Source organism: Pieris napi, chromosome 1 (genome assembly GCF_905475465.1).
Source record: "Pieris napi chromosome 1, ilPieNapi1.2, whole genome shotgun sequence".
Classification (NCBI taxonomy): domain Eukaryota; kingdom Metazoa; phylum Arthropoda; class Insecta; order Lepidoptera; family Pieridae; genus Pieris; species Pieris napi.
In genome coordinates, this window is record NC_062234.1 from 7,691,071 (window position 1) to 7,714,233 (window position 23,163).

General features: G+C 33.0%; 1 protein-coding gene across 8 annotated transcripts in view; it reads right to left on the reverse strand.

Annotated features, from left to right (window-relative positions):
* The window catches only part of LOC125063768 (agrin-like), a 141,048-nt gene that overhangs the window by 34,902 nt on the left and 82,983 nt on the right, over positions 1-23,163 (reverse strand). For 4 of the 8 annotated variants that reach the window (XM_047670424.1, XM_047670396.1, XM_047670404.1 and 1 more), the window contains exon 2: positions 1,023-1,058. In XM_047670424.1, coding sequence (XP_047526380.1) covers positions 1,023-1,058 — 36 coding nt within the window. Of the gene's footprint in view, positions 1-1,022; positions 1,059-6,787; positions 7,607-12,536; positions 12,684-23,163 lie in introns of those variants that run through there. The other 4 variants (XR_007119572.1, XM_047670431.1, XM_047670377.1 and 1 more) reach the window with 2 other exon arrangements.

Consider the following 23,163-nt stretch of genomic DNA (forward strand, 5'->3'; position numbering starts at 1 on the left):
TCATACCGGAGCATTTACTGAGTAATGCGAGCAAAAGCGCTTCCACTGAGTATGAACAAAGCAATTTTGCTGGCACTCTACGTAGTTGGCATGTCACCCGCAACGTACGTGCTTGTGTGAGCCGCAGATAAGCTTTTCTACTCATCTGTACCTTTACACAAAGAATTTCCTCAAACACTTTTCCGAGTTTCAAATTTAGGAATGATGTTAATTTTAATGAGAATATTATTATTATTTGTATGTATGCTTAACATATAAAACGCTGAAATTTTATGAAAAAGTCGTGATCTGTTCTTAAGACAGATATACAATTACATAACGTGGAGAAAACAATGTGTATTTAGGAATTGAGGTAGGCAAAATTTTTAATAGAATCAAAAGTTGTATTACCTAGATTTTTGCAGCTTGATTTTACTTACAATAATAAAATACAACAATGTGGCTGCTAACTAAAAATAAATGGGTCTTCGCCTTAGATTGCATCTGTTTCTCGATCATGTTAATTTTATAGGCAAAGTGATCAACCTTCTGTGTCTGACAACTGTCATCGATATTAGGGTGTGACATCAGTTTGCTCACGATGCGCTTTCACATGCGCAAGTGCAATTTGCGCACATAGAAAAAAATCCATATAAACATAGCCGTGCGTCTAAAGCACGACCTCACAGATGAGGGATGCACGCTAAAGCCACTACTGCCCTGTGATTCTGTAACTCACTTTTCGAACTCACACAGCGGTTTTCGCATCGGCGGTCGCTCTCAAATCAGTCGTGAAGCAGTCATTTTATGATTTGGCATTCTGATAAACAATAAACTACAAGCTCCCACCTTTTCACCGCCGATGCGAAAACCGCTGTGTGAGTTCGAAAAGTGAGTTACAGAATCGCAGGGCTGCTTTTGTTATTAAAATAAACTTATTTATTTAAGCAAATAAAATGTAAGTTATCTCCACACAGATGAGGAAGGAATCATTTCACGCTTTGGAAAAAACGAACTGCAAAAAAGTGTTTTAAGTTACAAACCTTCGGGGGCCGGCGGTCGTGGTTGGTAATGTAAATCTGTAACAAAGAACAATCGTATTAAAAAAAAAACAAGAACATATTTTCTAGAATTTTCTGTTGTTCAATTGTAAAATTAATCATACTGCTGTTGTACTCAGTAGAACCGAAAACTATAACGTACTAAGTAATCATTAATTAAAGCTTTGATCGGTAAGTTTATTGGGAGATCAAAACATTTATTTCGGATAATATTTATCTAAAATTGTATTTGTACTGTGTAAATAAGTTTAACAATATCTACTATAATATATTATTTATTTTTTATTTAGTATAACTTCAAAGTCAAAAATTGCATGATATAAAATAAAATTAATGTATCAACTCAAATCTAAAATAAAAATTGAAAGCTATTTATCATCAATTAATATTTGTTTAAATATATTTTCTTTTTAGATGTCTGAGCTAAAGGGACACTTAGAGGGCCTTCTTATTACCCAAACAAAATTGTATAAATTTACACACATTAACGACACATGTAGCTTAGTAATGAATATGCAGAAAACATTGAACTATGAACCTCAATTTATCAATATTTAGCTTCCCAGATCAAAACTCTCTATCAGACTATTTTAATAATATCATGCCGTAGAGTTTGTTTTAACCCACTAACCGAATTATTGAACTGAGTTACTTAGCAATTTTTGTGATATTCGATATAAATATACGAATGTCAAAAAAATTAAGTTATAAACTTAATTTATAAATATATATTTATCATAATTTGGAAAGGTTTTATTTGTAATTCTGACATCATTTTCTGTAATCATTATAGAAAGTTAGTTAATCAGCACAAGTATTTAATTTTGAAGTTGCCATTTCATTATCATGAATATGTTAGATGTCATCATTAAAATAACTCCGCAACATATTAATGATAAATAGCACTCGCGCATTTATGATTTTCAACCCGCGTTATGTGTACACACTACAGGACACATGTGGTTAAATTATATGATGAATAAGAATTGATGTTGATGATACATGCCTTATAAACATTTCAAAGCATACGTAAGAAAGTTATACGATATTTTAAGAAGAAAAAAAATTATATAAAAGAGGGCAACAGGGCACTAGGCTCATCTGATGTTAAGTGATACACCCGCCGTCCCTGGACATTACCAGAAGGCTCACAAGTGCGTAGCCGGCTTTCTTATTTAGTAGAATTGGTTTGAAAATACTTCAGTCTGTACGTGGTTAGTGTGGTGGTGCGCGTCAGAAACTGTCTTAAAAACGCTTAGCTGTGGAACGACGGATGTGAAACCAATTATATGTTTTTACTTTATTATTACGCAAATGAATTTACCATAGAACCGTAATATTTAGAAATGTGCCTCAAAGGCCGTGGCTAATGATGCTGTTAAATATAAAATACAAGAGGTTGGCGGTCGCAACACGGCGTTTGTGTGCGCTATATTGTTTTATTGCAAATTGGATGGAGGTTTCCCTGTCCTTTACAAACGGGGCTATTAAACTACACGCGGTGTCCACTCCTGTGGCAAACGAAGCCGATCAGATAGTTTGTGCTTGGATGTCTATTAAAATGTTATTTAATACCTTTCTTTAAATTGTATTTTGGGCTATAAATTCTAACAACCCCTAAATGACGTAGTAGATAGCACTAGCTACATACAGAATTTGAATTGCATACCTAGTTTTTTTATATAGAACGATCTAAACGGACAAGAATTTCACCCGATGTTAACTGATACCTTCAGTACAGTCGCGAATGCGTTGCCGGCATTTAATTTGGACATCACGACGGGCAACTGGTTCCACATAACGGTGGTATGCGGCAAAAAGTATCTTAAGAAACGTTCAGTTGTGGATACGGTTGTAATTATATATTCTGCCTCGCCCACGTCCGAGTTTTATTTTTGTTTTTATACTAATAATTATCATTTAACTATTTTAATAACATGGTGTCAATTTATTAATATTTTTACAATAAGACAGACTTAGAATAGTAATGTTTTGTAAAAAGTTTTAAGTATATTACATACTACATTCGAATCAACGAACTAGAAGTCCAATATCAGTTAGAGCACACAGTAAATAACCAAATTGATAGTTAATTAGTAATAGAACTGACTCATAATGCGGATGCCGTATTTAATATCGCGGTATAGATTAAATCTGCACAGAATATCCGAGTACTAGATTCGAAAACGTTTCATTCGAATAGTCGCAGATTAAGTTCTGCAGGAACGCAACAGGAAAGTGGAGTGGAATCGATCTACCCGAATCGAGTAGAAGCTGCAATAGCGCCGCAACAAATTGAAATTGATATCATCTTTGGGCAGCGGCCGGCCGGATATTACTGGTGTCAGGCGGCGATCACGCACCGCCAGGTGGGATCTAAATACCCTTCTAACCTTATCATATCGATGTGCTATGACAATCGACCCAAAAACGTTTTGCGACTAGAAAAATACCTTGTATTATTGCCCTTGACAGCTTTATGGCTTCCAACACACCCTAAAAGTTATTGTGTACAAACATTACTTTATGATTAAACGTGTTTTTAAGGTTTTGCTATATTTTTTGTGTTTATTAACCGTTACTTAGCAACACATTTTTGGTTGTAAATATATAATTAAATCACACAGTATTTTTTCTAAATATTACTTTGTTTCGAAGAATATTGCGCAGCCTTAATATATGGGGCAGTAATTAATACTTAGAAAAACACCTGTCTTTATCGTACATGTAACAAATTACACCCTCCGTTACGGAACACGGACGGACACACGGTCAAGGAAGTGTTTTTTTTTTACTGGTTTAGTACGTAGCCATATGAACTATCAACAACAAAAGTGTTTTATATGTCAAACTTGCTTATAAGTCTAATAGTTTAAGTACTGTATGCTTTGTGCATGCTTTTGTCATTATTCATAGTAACATGAAACACTAAGTTTCGATTCACCTTATAGCCAAGTACAGCGTTGGCGCTGTGAACATTGCCACTTGGTGATAGTGAGCGCATCTTACTTGACAAGAGGCAGCTTCACACTATTATATAGTAATAAAAAAAGTTGTATATGGCATGTCTTTATAAAGGGAAAGTGCACTAGCCCCCACATTAGGTACCCTATGTCGTGGAAAGTTAGTCTCTTCCATTTGACATATTAATTTAGGGACTAGACCTTGACGTAATACATTCCACATAACACAATTTTATAACTACTGTTGCATAAGAAGAATAATTTTGGTTTCACCGGGACAGGTTTAGAAGATATTGTTCAAGATTGGTAGTGAACGTATAAAGTTTTGAATCGATATACTATAAATATATATTTTTTGAACTCTGATATTCTATATTTCGAAAGTTTTAATCATATCCAATGAGTTTCATGATTACTTAAACACAGGTTAAGGATAACTTTCTTCAAATATAAATAATCCGAAAAATATATTAGAACACAAAGTATTAATACATATATTTTATATGTCACTAAACGGTTCAAACGATTAATTACCTACAGTAGTAGTACTGCTTATAGTATATCACTTCTAATAAAACTACATATTTGGATTTCAATTCAACGCAACCGCCAGAGCCTTGCCCCAACCCATAAATCACTTTTGCCCATATTTCTTTCTGATTCGTACATTTAAGGCACTATTCATTGTATTCTTGTTAATCCAGTAATCTGCGTGCTAAGAGGCAGTTATTCAAATTCACTATCGTTGTATAAATTATAGCTTCATACTCAATTACTGTATTGTGTAGGACACGGGCGGCTGTGCGTGATTTATAATGTTTTTTAATCACCTGTGGGGGTCGTTCATAATTTGGTGGCTATTTAAAACCATTTAATTTTATTAATTAGCAAGTATATCACGGAATTTGCAATAAATTGATATAATTTGTTTTCATTTATGCGTTAGAGCGGTTCGATGTGATTTATTAATGTATGAAATTAAAGGTACAATTAGAATTTTGGTTAGTTTGGAAATTGTCTTTGTTTTATTGTTTCGGTTTTGTAAAACGTGGATCTAAGGATCTGGTTCTCAGATTTAGTAATGGTAAACTAAATTGGTTGGTTAGTTATATTATATTACTATAGATACCTTTTTCAGAGTTAAAAACAACAATCTCTAATAAAGCTGGGGGAGATTTATTAAGCCACAGATCATGGATCAATACAGACTATAACTATAGAATTTTGTGCTCAAACAGTGTGAAAATTAATCGTTCGATTAACCATTCGCGCCCAGCATCCCCAGCTAAGCCGAACGTGACTCGTGAATCAGTGCCCGGGCGATGGTGGAAATTAATTCCTTCGACAAAAAAATGCGAAAAATTCGCACAAACCGTTTCGACTTTTCGATGGCGCATTGAATAGAGTTGGGAATGGGTACTTTTTACTTTATTCTGTTGTTACAATTGTGAGTACAACTAGGACGGTCGTTAACAAAACATGACACTATATTGGCTGTTTCCGCGACACCATGAGTACTCGTACAGTACGAGTCGTACTAGTAATTTGATTAGTAGTACCTTCTATACTATTTACTCACTCTAGCTTCACCCAGGTGCCATGTTTTTACACGACATACGTCTTTACTAAAGTGGGATTAGCGTTGGGCGACATATAATTTTATTATCAATTCTATCTTAGAGTTAGCCTCTACGTGATATACGTACATTTAAAAGTTCCCCTTGAAAGACATTAAAAACGTCTGTATACAGCGTATACATTGCAATCTGTTGGGTTGGTTAACAGATCTAAGTGTAAAGATGGCGGTAAGATTTTGTTTCATACTAATTATACTGGTACAGTGCAGTCAACCACATGTATAATTGGTTTATAATTATTTACAGCTATGGATGAAATAAAAAAAATAACTTGCGATGTTCTACTATACATAGTAGTATATGTAATACTTCAAATAAAACAAACTTTTTTCTTGTACATAGAGCATTTTATAATGATATTTTAGTAATCTTTACTTCTGTTTGATTACAACGGTGATTTAATTTAAAATTCATTAGCTTTGTTACAATTTAAAAATCGTCTACGTGGCGTTCGAAGTGGCACTAAAATAAATGTTCTGTCAGAGAGAAAAACGAGCGCAACGCCACACTCTCGGCCCCTCCTATACTTGTACACCCCACTATTTCATTTCAACTGAATCAACTTTGAATTACAGGTAAAAGTCATACGCATACGTTGCCTTTAATATTAAAATAAAATACTCATAGTATTATTTCTATGGTGATTAACGGTTTCCATTTTTTTTAACTTTAGATTTATGTGTTTCAAAGTTATACCAAAATGAATTTGTTTGGTGATTTTCACAGTTTCATATTTAGTCGACTTTTGTATTAAAATAGATGTAAAGTGTAATAAAACGTCATTATAATTTTTTTCCACTAATTTTAGGCACAAATGTGGCAACCCCATATTTGTGCTGTTGTCTATGTTGCTTAATATTTTGCCCATCTACTTCGTAACATTTACTGAAGTACATAAAAAGGCAAATTTCTTTATTACATAAATCTTAATTGTAAGTAAATAGATTTTATAACATTTATAGTGTCGTTAAACCTTGCTGTTAATCTTAATCTAAAACATATAAAAGTCGTCTCTTCCTAAAAATAAATTATACAAATTTCTATAATATATTTATATTTTCACGATATATTTCACGATATATTTCTCGAAGATATTTTAAGAGTAGATCAATTGAAAACTTAACTAAATGATAACCTTTATACTTACAGTTATTTGTCAATAGAAACCCTGTAGAAACGCCCAACAAAACTAGAAAAAACAGCAGCAGCAACACAATTAGGGCTGGTCTACAATAATGTAGCCAGCAATAGTCTTCAGAGTTCGCTACTTGCGGGTTCGATGACCACACACAACACTTCGCACACGACGTAGAGTCTGCACTAGCAGTTCTAACCACTGCACTGTTTCCCTGCTGATTCACTATCACACCCTGGACTGGGGCAGTACTTGTCTGAGAATATGCATTCTTCTCAGACATGCGAGCAAACCCAGAGCTTTCATCATCTTGTGAAGTGCCATATACGCCATACGATGCCACCATGTCGACCCCTGAAAGAGATCTCGTCGTTGCATTCCCATTTGCATTTTGCACCTCATTATTGTCAGAACTAGGCCAACATTCACAGGAACATCGGTTTTCCTTTCTTCGCTGTCTTGCTTGAGATGCTTCAGATCTTACGACTTGCGTATCAGTTTTCTTCTCTTCCTCTTTCTTAACCTTAACTTCTGGTATAGTCTCATTATTGGTGTAATTTGGTTGTACATTTTTATGGTTTTCTATATACCAGTGTCTCTCCTCGGCTCGAAGAGTGGTATCATTGTTGCCCTCGTAGATGTCTGCATAATTCGAAAGGGGATGCGCTGATGGACTGTAGACGGGAACTGAGGTAAGTTGGCCATACCCGTGTTCATATTGTGGTGGCCGACTGTTCGTCGGATAATATGTGGTGGAGACAGGCACGGCATATTCGTAGCCCGGCCTGTTCATCTTCAGTCCGTATTGCCCTCATTGAAAATTACTTCACTCTAAAATAACATTAATATTTCAAAACTACATATATTGCTATCCAATTCAAAAATAATTTGATCAATCCCTAAGTAGAAACAAATTGGTTTATAAGGAAAGTAATATATAGAGCCGAACCGAAAGGTGAGGTAACTTCGTAGACAAACTTTTGAGATTTTGTTATATGTTACACGAAGTCAGAAAGTTATATGAGCAGAATATACACCTGTTTATCTCAATTACGTCTCTTGTTGTACGTTAGTATTTATCATTTGTGTTAAGAATAGCGCCCGATCATCCGGTTTCTGGGTAAAGTAGACGAGAAGTAACAACGTGCGTAAACAAACAGTTTCTTATTGAATTAACATTGGGTATAAATCTTATATTGTTACGTAAACGTTGTTTGAGGGAGAAAATTTATTAGCGGCAGTGATTTAAATATGAAGATAAATTTTGAACAGTAATTCAGTAACCTTTTCCGCTCAGCTTCCGTCACCGTATTTGAAGAAATAATTTAATAATAAATTTTCATCCGTAAAAGTGTATCTTAAATGTTATGTTAAAAATAGTTAACCGCTTACCTAATTAAACGGTTGCAGTTACTAAAAATATTTTAAATAACTTCATTATACCAACCATTTAAAATAGTCTGATTCAATTTTTATCTGCGGCCATATTTATAGCGGCCATATGTATTCACTGACATATTATACAAATGCCTAGTCAACTTTTTTGAAAGTGTCGGATACGTGTATAAGACACGATCCTATTAAACAACTTCATTAATTAGTTTAAAAAGTTTTATCTACTTAGTTTGAGCATTGTGAAAGTTTTGTACTAATCCGTATCCCCGATTCTCCTAATTAAAATCTGCTTAACGAGTCTCAACGCAGATAAAAGCAACGTTAACTAAATTACTGTAAGAAAATTTAAAACAAACATGTGAATATCTGAACACATCACTATAAAATTATTTCGACTTTCTCTGTGGTCTTTTTTAGATTAATCGATAATATCTGCAGAATATTTTGAAAATAGAAATAAACTACACCAAATAATGGTACAAAATATAATAAAAAATGTGCGTAGTGCTAATTGGCAACTCAGTGCATACTTGAGCTAACCTGAAAATCACTGCTCATTCACTGATTTCTAATGAGCCTAGACGGAAGCAAAAACATACAAAACGTACAGCCAAATGTATGATGTGGATATACTGGTAAATGTATACCAGCCTTGCGATTCTGTAACTCACTTTTCGAACTCACACAGCGGTTTTCACAGCGGCGGTCGCGCTCAAATCAGTCATGTAGCAGTCATTTTACGATTTGGCATTCTAATAAGGAGGGAGCTTGTAGTTTATTGTTTATGTGTGTGTGACTTCGAAAAGTGAGTTCGAGAATCGCAAGGCAGTACTTCGACTATCATCTATATCGGCTTCTAAATGTAACACTAGTAGCATGTATACATGCAAAAAATTAGAATCGTATTATAATCTCAATCTTAATAGTAGGGGAGCCCAAGCGGGGATTTCTGGATTTACTAAAGCGTGGCAGATTAATATACGGGGGGATTCCATGTGCCCTGTTAAGTACCTCCACTAAATGTGAGACCCGTATATATGGGCTCTCTTCAAGGATAAAGGATCAGATTAGAAAAAAATAATAATTATCAGATATTCTCGAGTGCGTCAGATTAAGATAGGGTGAGTTAATAACATGCTAAAGTGTATATTTCACAAATCTGTCAATTTGCAAGTGGCATAACCACAGCCAGAAAGGGGATAAGTAAAAGCTCACAAATAGTCGACATAATCGATAGTTAAGAATTCTATCTTTCAGAATGAATTGGTTCAGAAACCAGTGAAAAACTTTATACTTTGGTGCCTTTTTCAACGTCAATCTATTTTATCTAAAGTACTTAAGTACGCTCACTTCAATGGAAGTAAAAAGAAGTTCTTAAACAATAGTTTATTGTTTAAGAACTTCACAGCTCTGAAATTAAGGGCTTAGTTCTTATATGTTTTCTTATTTAGATGCACACTAAGTTTTCTATTTTTCAGTAACGTATAGTTTCATGAAAATGAAAATCAAATTTATGAGGGTAAAAACCATATTAGATAAAAAAGTAATGTTCTTGAATGAAAAGTAATTTGATCTGTGTGAAAACTTTACGATGATATCAAGACAACATTAATATATCTAATTAATTTAACTATTTATACATTAAATTCTCTCATAAATCTATATGCATAGCTAAGAATATATTTACATATATAGCCTGGCGAGTTTAAACCCTAGCGGTTTTATTTTATGAGTTCAAATACGTCATTTATAAAAAAAAAACATTGTCAGGAAACCGTCACATCTAAGAAATAAAAATCGATTATGTGCCCGCCATATGAGGGAAGCCTTTGTATATATACCTGCATAAAAATTAAATATCAATAAAGATAGAGAAGTAGGTGATAACACGTACAGAGTGTCGTAGCTAGATTATTTTTATACTTTCCGCAATTGTTAAATTCTATTTAATCAAGATACCCGATTTCCGTAAACATTTAACGCGATCTCGAGATTCCAATGAATTAATTGTTTAAACAGTAAACTGTAGTATTTACTAAGAGCTTACTCAGTGTACGTCAGAGAGGATAAAGTGAATTGGGTCACTGTTTGGTCGCAGAGGATAAGCCATAATGTAACTATGAAATCTAATGAATTGCCCCGTTCTTGATACTTGCATGGACACTCAGAAACTGTACTTTATTATTATTTTGCTGCCGTGAACTCTCTCAGGTTCATTTATATTAATACTTACATATATACATACTTAATTTCCTACTTTATCTTTTGATTTAGTACATCGTAAACCTCTTTTAACATGGAGGTTAAAACCTTAGTTTTACCGCAATACGGCTTGAAATCTAAACCCTCTGCTTCAGTCAGCAATATTCACGCTAAGGTTCGTAAACGACATTCAGTCAATAAAGCGACGACAAAACGCAATGTTCAGCAGTTTCAAAACGCTTGGGTCACATGTGTTAGAATAGCCCACACCTGGACGTGAAATATATGCAAATAGCCGGAGCATTTAAATAACTGTTTCGAACAAAGCCTATACTGTATTTAATGCTTGAAAACGTGTAATTTCGTACTTTGCGGCATAATAGGATCACTTTATCGGGATTATTAATTAAATTCATACATTTTAACGTTAACGCTCCGTAAATAAGTTATTAATAGTAGTTTAAAGGTAAATACATAATATATTTATTAAAAAAATAACATGTAAAGACGGCTTTGTCGCGGAAAATAGGTTGACGTGACTGACAGTTAAAATTTTAAAAAGGTCGAGTTGATCAAAGGAAATGCCTTTTAAAGTAATTAATACCTGATCTTATAATACGAAAATGTTGAAGCCTCCTTCAGTGAATTAAAAAAAAACAAAAACAAAGTGATTTTATAAATTCATTTTTTAATTTAATAGTCAGGAAACCGCAAATTTATTTCTTGAGTGAATAAACGAACATTCACTTCAACTACCTAAACTACATTGAAATGTAGCGATTTAACTAGTATATATTGGCTTGTTTTCAATTATCTAGTCGAAAACATCTAGAAGAGACGATTTTTATACGCTATGTGCAGACTTTTAGCTGGTGTAACAGGAACCCAGTCATATATAGATATTGCATATTTAAATATAAGAGTTTTATTTTAATATAATGTAAATTGCCTTTATATTATTATTTAGTGTGTCCATAATTTTTTTTCTTATTGCTTGTAATATATAAATTAACTGTATAAAAATTTACTATAGCGGTGTGTATAATTACGATTTTAAATTCAGGCGACTAGCTGCTGAATCGCAATATGAAGGTATGGGTTATTATTTTTGATAAGACGTTTCATGTAACTAAAATACTTTCGATCAATACAGTCAAACAACCAATTATTGAACGGATGCGTGACATGAAATTGAATTGTATTATTTCATTCGGGCACAGAATATAAAACTATAAAAATAATAATATCTTGATGTTAAGTTCTATTTCAATAGATATCTAATAAATAGTTGGATTCTTTGCATCTGTTGTTATACAGATATGCCTAAATAATAGTATTCATTATAAAAAAAAATTTCATGAAATTGGAAAACTTAATTAGGTTACGCTTGAGAACAAAACTAACGTGTCGATGGCAATTAGCAGGCGGTTCAACGTACGGTATATAAGCTATAGTTAAATTAATTAAAAACAAACCGTATAATGGATTTTCTACGTGAAATATTACTGAAATATAAACTAGACGTCTAATTGGATATGAAACTTTGTTATGAAACAAAACTTTTCGTGAAACATATTATGTTTAGGAATTTATTAAATTCCGAGAAATATCTAGGTATTTTTCTGTTTGTATTTTATTAATAATAGATAGAGAGAAAATGTATTATTATTATTATAGTTATTATTAAATACTCTATAACCACCTGCTCTACTTCCTATATAAACCTCTCTTTGTACCCGTACAAATTGGATACACATTCATTATTCTGGTCCCTTAATTAAAACTAAAGTCAAGTTATTTACAGTTCTTCACCTTTTATTTACTTCAATACCACATTCATGAGTTGAAAACCCGAGTATTTTTTTTTATTTTGATTCACCGCATCAGGTGTACTATCATTTCCTCTAGTGGCCAACTTGATTTACATTTTCAACTTTTTATACTTTTTATTTCCGTTACTGGTTTTTAAAGAGTTTATATTATTACCATACCTTTCCAAAATCGACTAAACGTAATTAACTTTAACGTGTGATTTTAATACAATTAAATTATTTCTTAGTTTCGAATTCTCTAAAAGGATAGCAATATAGCAAATTAAAAATTCACTACTTGGTAATTTTAATTAAATTAAGTGTTTCCTTCTTTCTGACGCACCAACACATACATAAAATTAAAACACATCCATGCAGAACACTGATCGTACGCTCTCATTCTGCCGACACGGTTATCATTAAAATAGGAAAGATCGTGTTACAGTCATTGACTCGATGCGTAGCACGCGAGGTACGGTGCGACGTAGCGTCGCCGTAGCAAAGCGTAGACTGCCGGCTAGCGCCGTAAGCCCCGCCCGCCCCTGTCACCGCCACTAGCCCAAATCCAGACAAGTTCTCATTAATGTTGTTATCGGTGTAAAGTTTGTCCAAGTCAAACTTATCTACAGCTTTAATTAACTGCCCGTAAAATAACACTAAACAAGCAGAGATTCTCTTACTTTAGGCGCCTAAAGTATAGAGTTACCAGGTGGCTTTTAGTACTAGTCAAGTTATGTAAAATATGAATAATATGTATATTAAAAGTTGATGAGTTTGTTTACGCAGTGGCTATATTAATGTATTTTCATTTAGCATATACGTAGAATATAAATATGGTGGCCAAAACGTACTAAAGACTACATTATAGCTGGAATAATTAGTTACGATTATTTATTATTTATGACAAAAACGTGATAGAATTAAATCATGCCATATTTTTTTAAACTTATAGTAAATACACTTATTAATCTGGTGATTAAGACTTATCCATCCATAAAAACTAAATCAGTCCTATAAATTATTTCAGATGACTGATTTACTTAAACAAAATTAAACAGAAAGAGACAAATGACTCAGTACTTTAGTAGAAACAGTGTTAAAACTGATATGGTTATCATAAGACGGAAGTTTTGTCAGGAATAATTTGGTAACAAATAATTTAAAGACATTAGTTATCATAGCAAGCAGTTATAGAACTAATTAAACTTTGCGAATAGTGTTAGTAGGAGCTCTATTGTTCCTTTATCAATGCTTCACAGTATTGTCTATAAACTAAACATATATGTTAGCGCTTAATATTGGGTTATCTCGTAAACGATCTTAATAACAAGGTGTATTAATAAATATCCACTTGATTACAATTACTATATATGATATGTATTATAGACACACCTTTAATAATATCTACATATACTGAACTATAAGTTCCTGATTGTATAGGAAATAATTATATAATTTTCGTTTAATATTTACGCTCGTACGTTGAAGGAAATCATCGTGAGGAAACGGTTTGCCTAAGACTGTCAAGGAATGTCAAGCACAGAAGGCAGATGACCTACTTGGTTATTAGTAAAATGATCTCGTAACAGATACAGAAGTAAGAGGCCCAGACCGTAAAGTTTGTAGCGCTACTGGATTTTTTCATTTATTTTTTGAAGTGAAACTTCTTTATCGGGGTTGGAAAAAAATTTTGTGTAACATTTTTTCGTTACGCGTCACATTTTTCGGTTACGCGTCACATTTGACCGTTACGCGCGTCTTTTTCTCGTCCCTACCACGGTTGATTCTAAACCATTAATAACAAAAATGTATAATAACGATAACAATGATACTAAAAATTCTATTACAATTTATGAAATTCTGTAATAATCTTAATGGTAATAAGGTAAAATGAAATAATTGTATTATTTGTATTCAAGTCTGTGATATTAAAAGCCTTTTGTTAAACTTTATCTAATTTAACTTTATTTAACCAAGTTCTGTAAAGTTAGTTGCATATAGATAATTTTTCGAAAAATAACATCATAAAGAAGTTTCACTTCTAACGTGTGTACACTAGTACACGCACATTTTTATTTTTTTTACTTCGTCAAACCTCCAATTGGCACCACCTATTTATTAGGTACATCTTATATGAAAAGTTATTACTTAAAGAAAACTAAGAAATAAATTCATATTTGTCGGTCAGTTCACACACTCACACCCCTAAAACTTTATTTTGTAGTAATCTAGTTGATTTTTTGTTTGTTTTTTTTTAGAAATTCTAAATTTGGTTTGCCTACTCATACTCGTATTAACTACATACGTATTTTTTGTTATAACTCAGTATGACTTTGCTGTGGAATGGAAGCCTGGTATCCATATCACAGGTTCTTACCTAGCTTGGGAACCAGTCTCCCACCTTCTTAATTGTAATCGTACTGTTTGTTTCAAATGTTATATGTGATAAAATAAAGAAAAGAAAGAAAGTTTACGCGTACTCTTGTCTCTCAGAGCCCACAACGAGCAGAGGGACACATCGAGCGAGACATCCTATATTTTGTTCCCGGTGTAACTATATTAAATTTAGGATTGCACAGAAAAGCTGGTAAATTTAATTATAAATGTTCAATGCACACAGAAAATTTATACTACGACGTATTTCCCATTTTTACCAGAATGAATTAAAGTTCGCATTTTAAAAACTCTTTACACAAGATTTTTAATTGACAAAGTAATGTATATTAATATGAATAGTCTTATTTTTACCATAATAATTATTATATTATTTTTTAATGTTGGATTACCACTACACATAGAGGTAAACTATCACCGCTCTTAGAGCAGTGTTGGCCTAGTGGCTTGAGCGTGCGACTCTCATACCTGAGGTCGTAGGTTCGATCCCCGGCTGTGCACCAATGGACTTTCTTTCTATATGCGCATTTAACATTTGCTCGAACGGTGAAGGAAAACATCGTGAGGAAACCGACATGTCTTAGACCCTAAAACTCGACGGCGTGTGTCAGGCACTGGAGACTGATCACCTACTTGCCTATTAGATTGTAAAATGATCATGAAACAGATTCAGAAATCTGAGGCCAAGACCTAAAGAGGTTGTAGTGCCACTGATTTTTTTTATCACCACTCTACCGAAACAGTATTAACTAATACAAAAATAGTTATTCGTAATAGAATGATAATGGTACATAGCACGTAGTAACGAGATTTATGTACCTCGAGAAGGTTAAACTTATTGCACAATACTTTTATGCAATGGCAAACTTTTATTCCTTTTCTTCTTCCCTATAAATAACGCAAAATTATATTTACGCACTATAAATAACTTTTGTCTCATAAGTTAATCTCAAAAGTTACATTTGATTTTAACTTCATGACAATTTACTTTTTGATAAACTTTGCGAGTCTTTCTTTTTCCCAAAAGTTATTTCATATACCTTCCAAGACACTCGTAATTCAATCCCAGATTTCCAGAAATAGCTGTAGGCTAGGTCTGTTGTAGAAAGTACAGGACAAACTGAGAGCAAACTTTTACCGGCGTAAGCACGAGCGTTACTTATCGCTAGCCGCTGACAGCGCCAGATGAAAAATTGAAATTGTGTGAGATAAAACTACTAACTGCCGCCGCAGTGAACAATGCGATGACAAGAAATAATTTTAGCTTGTGTACCGAATGCATATTGTGATTTTTGTGACACTACGTTTGCATATTTTATTAAAATGTCCAAGAATTGAACGTGCTAGGATAGAAATATACGCTCTTGTTTGCTTTTTCAGTGACAACAATATTTAATAGTGGTCAATATTATTTAAATATATGTATTCAACTTTTGAAAAATGCAATTTATTCATTTTTTGTGAGATTATGTAGTAGTTATCATATAGTATAGTAGTTATATATATATTATCGTATATTATCATATAGCCATAAAACATCTAAATCTACTTAAATTGTAATTAAAATATGAAGTCATTGTTGATGACCACCACACAAGGTTTTAGGGCCCATTTAAAACAAGAACATTGATTTATGGTCAGAAATCAACTGAACAATTAAAACAAAGCATAACGCTAAGGCGCATTTCATGCCTTTGAGGTTATGGTAGCTCTTTTAATGAAATCGTCAAATTTTTATCCGGTTTAATATACATTATACGTGGCAGAAGTGCCAAAAAACCCTCGAAAAACAAATTTCACACTCTGCCTTGACGTTCTTATCGGACTATTATTATTAAAAGTTACCTTAGGTATCTCTTGAATTTCGTTTATGTATTAAAACTCTTTATTATCAATTTACAACGCACATAATAAACTTACTATTCAATTCAAAATAAATTCATCGTCGAACGTGAAATTTATCGTCCGTCAGAAAGTCCACAAAGCGCCAAGTGAGCAAAAATCATTTTTATGCGAACTCATATCAATTGAATTACGATAGGAAAGGAAATAATATGGAAATTTCCGATCTTATTTCGATCCTATATCAAATCGGGACCGGCAGTTCAACAATGACAACAGCACTCGGCGCAAACAACAATAACGAACTGTTCAAAACGTCAACTTGAGACCCTTCCTTTTATGATAACTCTGAGGGCGTTACGAAAAATTTCGCGTACATCAAACACATAAATTCAACTATCGTGAATGAATACCATGAATGTCTAGTACAGTCGAATAGTCCCTCCCTCATAGGATCACCTCTACCAAGTCATTTGCCTTTGTTCGTAGGGCAATTAATAACTGGCAGAAGGGCGTTATCGAACCGCAGGCGCCATTGCTATCTGAAATGATCTAGCGAGGTTTCACAACCAGATCAGGTTTGCTATCGATCATTTAATAATACTCTTTGATTTCATTTGATTCTTGCATATTCATGCGATTAAATTATTATTTATTTACGTGTTCAACAGGTATCATTATATAGGTTTTTTTAGAAAGGGCATATTTTTTATTGTGTATAGTCTCATTTATTTCACAATTGTTTTGTATTATAAATGAGAAACTTTTGCAATTTTTTATGTTCTATAATACACGCTTTTGGCACATTTTTCTAGACGTCATTCCGGACCCAATGAGCTATCGCACTGTATAATTTTAAGAGCAGTATCTCTATTTTGTACCATTTCCAACTTGTCGACTAGACTATATATGGGAAAAACTTAATAATTCCTAATTGGTTAATGCAGATTTTTCAGGTTTGTTGAAAAATAGTATTCATTAAGTTTTTTTTGTTTCCTACTTTTATAAATGCGACCTGTTGGCGTTCGTCGTCAAACTCAAACTCCATACTAACTTCATGTAGGTAAACAAGGACACTTATGAACGTCAACAGAAAAGATGTTAAATTGATTCTAAATTTACATTTACTACCAGTTCGCAAGTTGTTGTTCTTGTTCACAATGTTATTTTGATTGAAAAGTTAATAAAAGGTAGTTAATAGTTAGTATAATATTTTTCTGGGGTCTCAGTGTGGATAGAATAATTTTATAAAGGTATTTATTAATTTTGTTTAAAAACTACCGAGTCCGTCAATAAGCAGTATATCAAATTTTAGAAAAAAATAATTATACGTTAAATTATTCACGTTACAACTTTTATAAAATCAATAACTAAGGAAAAATATAAAAAAACGATGAAGCTGCGATATTTAAAGTAACGAACTGATAAATTTAAAAAAAAGTGTTAATGCCCAGATTTATTTTAGTAGAAATTATTTTGACAATAACTCATCAAATATTTAGCCCGGCAAATATTTTAGAAGTGAAATAAAATGGCATGAATATTCCGCCCAGAATTAGAATAGCTAATTGTTAAATAGCGTGTTCCGTTAGTCGTGCACTGTTGTATTACTGAGCTGAATGGATCATTTTTACCCAAAGGATAATAAATATGTAGAAGCTATTCATTAATCCCAAGTATTGTTCTAGCTACTGTGGTCGACCCTGAGGTCAGGCGTTTGAAGCACAACTGTGTAGATTCTTATATCTATGTTAGCAATGAATTCTTGCTCATATGGTGAAAGAAAACATGATAAGAAAGCCGGTACGTCTAAGACCTATAAATCGATGGTATATGTCAGGCAGAGAAGACCACCTTTATTCAAAGAATTTTGAGGCCAAGGCCATTTTGTAGAACCTGGAGTATTATTAATATTGTTATTCAGCAGTTATTCGCGCATATTCTTAAGAAATTTAACATTTCCGATAAATTCAATCAATTTTTTTCTAATAGTAGTCAAAAAATCATTCATTCCAACAATTCATCATCATAAATTGCATTAGCTGCCGATATCACCGTTAAAAATTCTATCATAAATATAATAAAGCAGAATTAATAAAATAATTACAGTTAAAGGAGAATTAACTGTAATGCTATTGTTTTCAAAAATACAAGATGTTTACCCAATGGTAACAATTTACAAGTCGAACTTCTTTCTATAGAACACTCAGTTTACATTTCACTTTATCTACGTCCTAGATATTAAACTCGGATACGGATACAGTGAATAAAACATTGTGTAATTAAAAACTTAAATAAAACAATAATTTCATTGCATAACATTCGAAAATTATGATCAAATGTAATGTACTTATTCACGCAAAACTTTTTATCTAACACAAAATGAAAAAATATTAAATGCAATAAAGTTTTCTAGGGATTTCACAAAGGCATATTTTCGGTGTCACATTATGTACCTATATATCGTCCAAGTTTTACATTGTTGTTTACGACAAACTTGGAACTTACTAGGGGCAATTCTGCTCATAAATTTTCGAGTAATAACAGCTCTTAGTTTCCCCAGACACTTGAGGAGTATGGTTGTATATAACCAGGTAATACCGTCAATGTATAAACCATGCTTAATCACCTGAGTTAAGCAAGCATTTAAACATTTCCAGGAGGTTTCATATACGAGAAAATTCTAATAGTTATGATGCGCAGATTACTATCGAAGTTATCAATGTTACTTATAGTGTGGAAAATAAGTATGCTAAACTTATTACAATTAAACGCCTCGTTGCAGGAATAAATATTTTTTTCATTAATCATGAGCATGATTTTGTATGACGGCAACCACATAACAGTATTATTATAGAAATTTTATGAAATTATATAGATCATAACAATATATGATTAAAAAGTTATACACACAATAGGTGGTCAGAATCAAATTAATAATATTACATGTCGATTGTCGATGACAGCTGTTGGATCTGAAGTCCCCAATACAGTGCCAACGCACTTACACCAATAAATAATTACTGTTAATATAGCATGAGCTATATCTTCTAACGTCATCATATCATAAAACAAGTTTTTAAACGTTTGTATTAATAGCTTGCTGATAAAATTTTAGACTGTGAAGAACACTAAGGAATGCTATTAAAGTAAAAACGCGTGATTTAAACATTTGTACATGCGTTTTGTCATACTCAAGTATGCTATTACTTTGGTCTTTATAAACATACCTCTGTACTATATTTAAGAAATAGCAATATTCCAGTACCTGTAAGAAAAAGAATTCGTTAACTAACTATAATTGCGTTTTAGAAGCTATATATATTTTATCACTAATAGTCGTCAAATATGAAATGACCTTAAAAGAATTTGTGACGACTTAAAACCGTCACTTACGAAGACTCACACTTAATAAGCGCATTTTCTGCATTTTTAGTTTTATTCCAACCGGAATGTGAATTAGAGATGGCCCCTTATACAATATTCAGTGACTATTTCAAGTGGGTTTTCCCGCAGAATTCAACCGCTGTCAACAACGCGGCCGCAACCCGCAGCGTAATTACCTAAATATGGCTTCTACCAAAAGTTTTGCAGCAAAGCAAATTCTATTTGAAATTATCAAAGCTTAATATAAATATAGCATTGAAGTATCAATAGCATAGTATTTCCGTATTTGCACAATCTTCTTAGCCAAGAATTCGAGGTTCAAGCAATACACCGAATGGAAACAAATGTATCTAAATTTTCCCGGTAAACCCAAGCTGAATAGCAAGTAAGTGCAACCCGTATAAAGAATGAGCCGAATCGAATATATACTGGAATATGGCTTAGTGCGGTCAAAGGGTTATTTCTTCCAAAATGTAATCATAATAAATTGTCCCATTTATGAATCGAATATTGTATAAAGCTTATGTAATTTTATTGAATGTTATTATTTTTTTTACTCAGAAAAAACAATAGATATACGACTTATTTGAGATAATATATGTTGTCGTGTGCATGTAGAAAACAATTCTTCTTCTTCAGTCGCAATCTACATGTCTCAAGGTGGTGTTAGTGGCGGTGTACAACTTTCTCGACACTCCTCTGACTTCGGAAAGCCTATGGGTGATGGTAAGACATGTAAGGGTCTTTACTTTATCGATCCAGCAAATCAGCCTCGAGGTCAGCTACCCTCCACTCTGCTTGTCACGATGACTTTTTCTAAACTTTCTTTTACGTATTACATGTCCAAAAAAACTCAGGATGCGTTGGTAACAAAGTGTCGAAGGATATTTACCTGTAATGATCTTGGTTGGATTTTGGTTGGACACATATGTTTCCTGAGTTGTCTAAGGAATCCTAACCATCCGCCTCCAACACCACATAGAGCATCTATTTTTCTCCTTTAAGATGCCCGTATTGTCCAGGATTGAGCGCTATAAAGAAAAATCGTAAATACCAGAGTCTCAACCAATTCCTTCTTTGTTTCCTTCTATAAGTAGTCAGTAAATATGTAATTTCATGTGAAGGTATCATAGTAGGTCGTAAAGTCTATATTTAATCATATTGCCACTTTAATTTACTTGCAGAAATGAAATAGCAGCGTACTGAAATACAAAATTATACATTCAATAAATGTTGCGAACATTAATTTAAAATTTTCATCGCATCTTTGAATGCTGAGGCCATATGAAAGGTATAAATAATAAATCCTAATTGCCTCTATCTGACTTGGAAATTAAGTTGAACTAGACTCCGATAAGTTCAGGTGATTCAGTCTGCTACATTTAGATCGTCGTCGACACCCGATAATAACACAAGTTATTAATTGAATTGCATCGTACGATATAACTGTCGCGGTACATTAATATTCAAAATTGAAAATGAACATGTCGCTAAACGATGCTTTTAGCGTAATCATAATCGTTAAATATACATAAAATACCTTGTTGCTTGTTGGTTGAGGACGTTATATGTTTTTGAGCTCTTTTTTACAAAAGTACCATATCCAAGTAAGAATAAGTAGAAATAAGATAATTAATCTAGCTTAATGGCGCAAAATAACGACTAATAGAAGATATAAATTATCAGACACAAAAATACCACCGCAGGTTCCATTATGGGATTACGGGCAGTTTACGCACATATATATTCACGTTCACAAATATATATATGATAGAACTTGTAATACCAATATAAACTTAAGCCTTGTCAGCGAATAATTATGTATGCTATTTATACCGTTATCGCCACTGTTCATATCAGCTTGATACAGATATTTTCACCTCGAAAAACATAAAATAATTAAGATAAATACTAAGTGGAATTTTAAGCAGAATATAATCACACGCACTGAATTAACAATTTAATAAAAAGAACAAGTTAACATTTCAAACGAGAGCTATAAGGAATATCACTTCATTAGGTCACTTTAGATATTGCTTTACGCCTCTTAATGTAAAGTAGATTGACAAGGTTTCAATGGAATTTCACAATTACTAACTTTGTGTCTTTTTATAGCCTTAACCTTTCAATACAAAAGGAAAAGATTGGCGTGCGTAAATCGATTTATAACTATTTTGACAGACACACGACGTGTTGATTAACGTAATTTAAAATAATAATATGACTCTAATCTTAATGTTTTTGTGCAATTTCACAGACAAACCTAAAGCAAAGCCTCGCAAAATATAAAACATATTTTTAATTAAAATTATAAAATTAATGCGACGCTTATGGAGTTTTCCTTCTGAATAATTTACTAAGTGTAAACGTCTTCAAACGAAAATAATCTTTGTTATATCAATAATGACAATCACTGACTTTCTATGTTGTTTTACTGGTAGCTACATACTTTGAACTTCCACCTATACTACTCGGACGTTAGGTGCACCACAAAAACCGAATGCGATATTCCGAACAGGTTTTTTGCTAAAATAAAATGTTGCTTGTCACGCTAAATGGGTGGCAGAGATAAAAGCTTTTCCTTTTTGACGATTGACGCTCTAGTGACTCGTAAAGCGGAATCCCGCAATCATATAAGGACACGTACCTGACATCTTACTTTCCAGTCGGTTAGAGATAACATTATCAGCGCTTCTGGCCACGGCATCAGGAAGCACGTACATGTAATATTATTGATTACTAGGTGCGGCGGTCCCCTGCCATTTGAATTTCCAATGAGCTCGTTAGAATCGGCCGCACACGGTACTCGGACACCCGATAAAAACTTCATTTCTTTTTTAGCTGATTGCGAAGGTTCGCTTTAACACCGAATTACAGTAATCACTCGCTTTTTCGTAAGCGATTTGTACGCTTGACTGTGTTTAAATACGGTACAATTCAATTATTTAGTTAGATTTACTTCAGCGTTCAAATACGTAATGCGATTCGAAAACACTAATTTTGATCAGAATGTTGTGTCAACAAATCGTATCATATTACTATTTTATAAATTAAAAAAAATAGCCTATTACGATAAAATGAAAACAATATATTCTAAATCTGTGTAGATCGCGTTCGTGGTTTCTGATTCGATTCCCAGAATATTAGCCCCTGAGGGTGACAGGAATTCAATATTTTCTGAAACTAATTATATTATGATATTTATAGAATATACATTATACAAGTTTACGAAGCATTAGGCAATAATTGATTTGTTATTTGTGTCGTTGTTGGCAACTCGAATTGCCGCGTGACTACTTCAACCACGAGGTCGGGAATCCAGTAAACGTTTGAGTATAAAATACTCAAATTCCCATC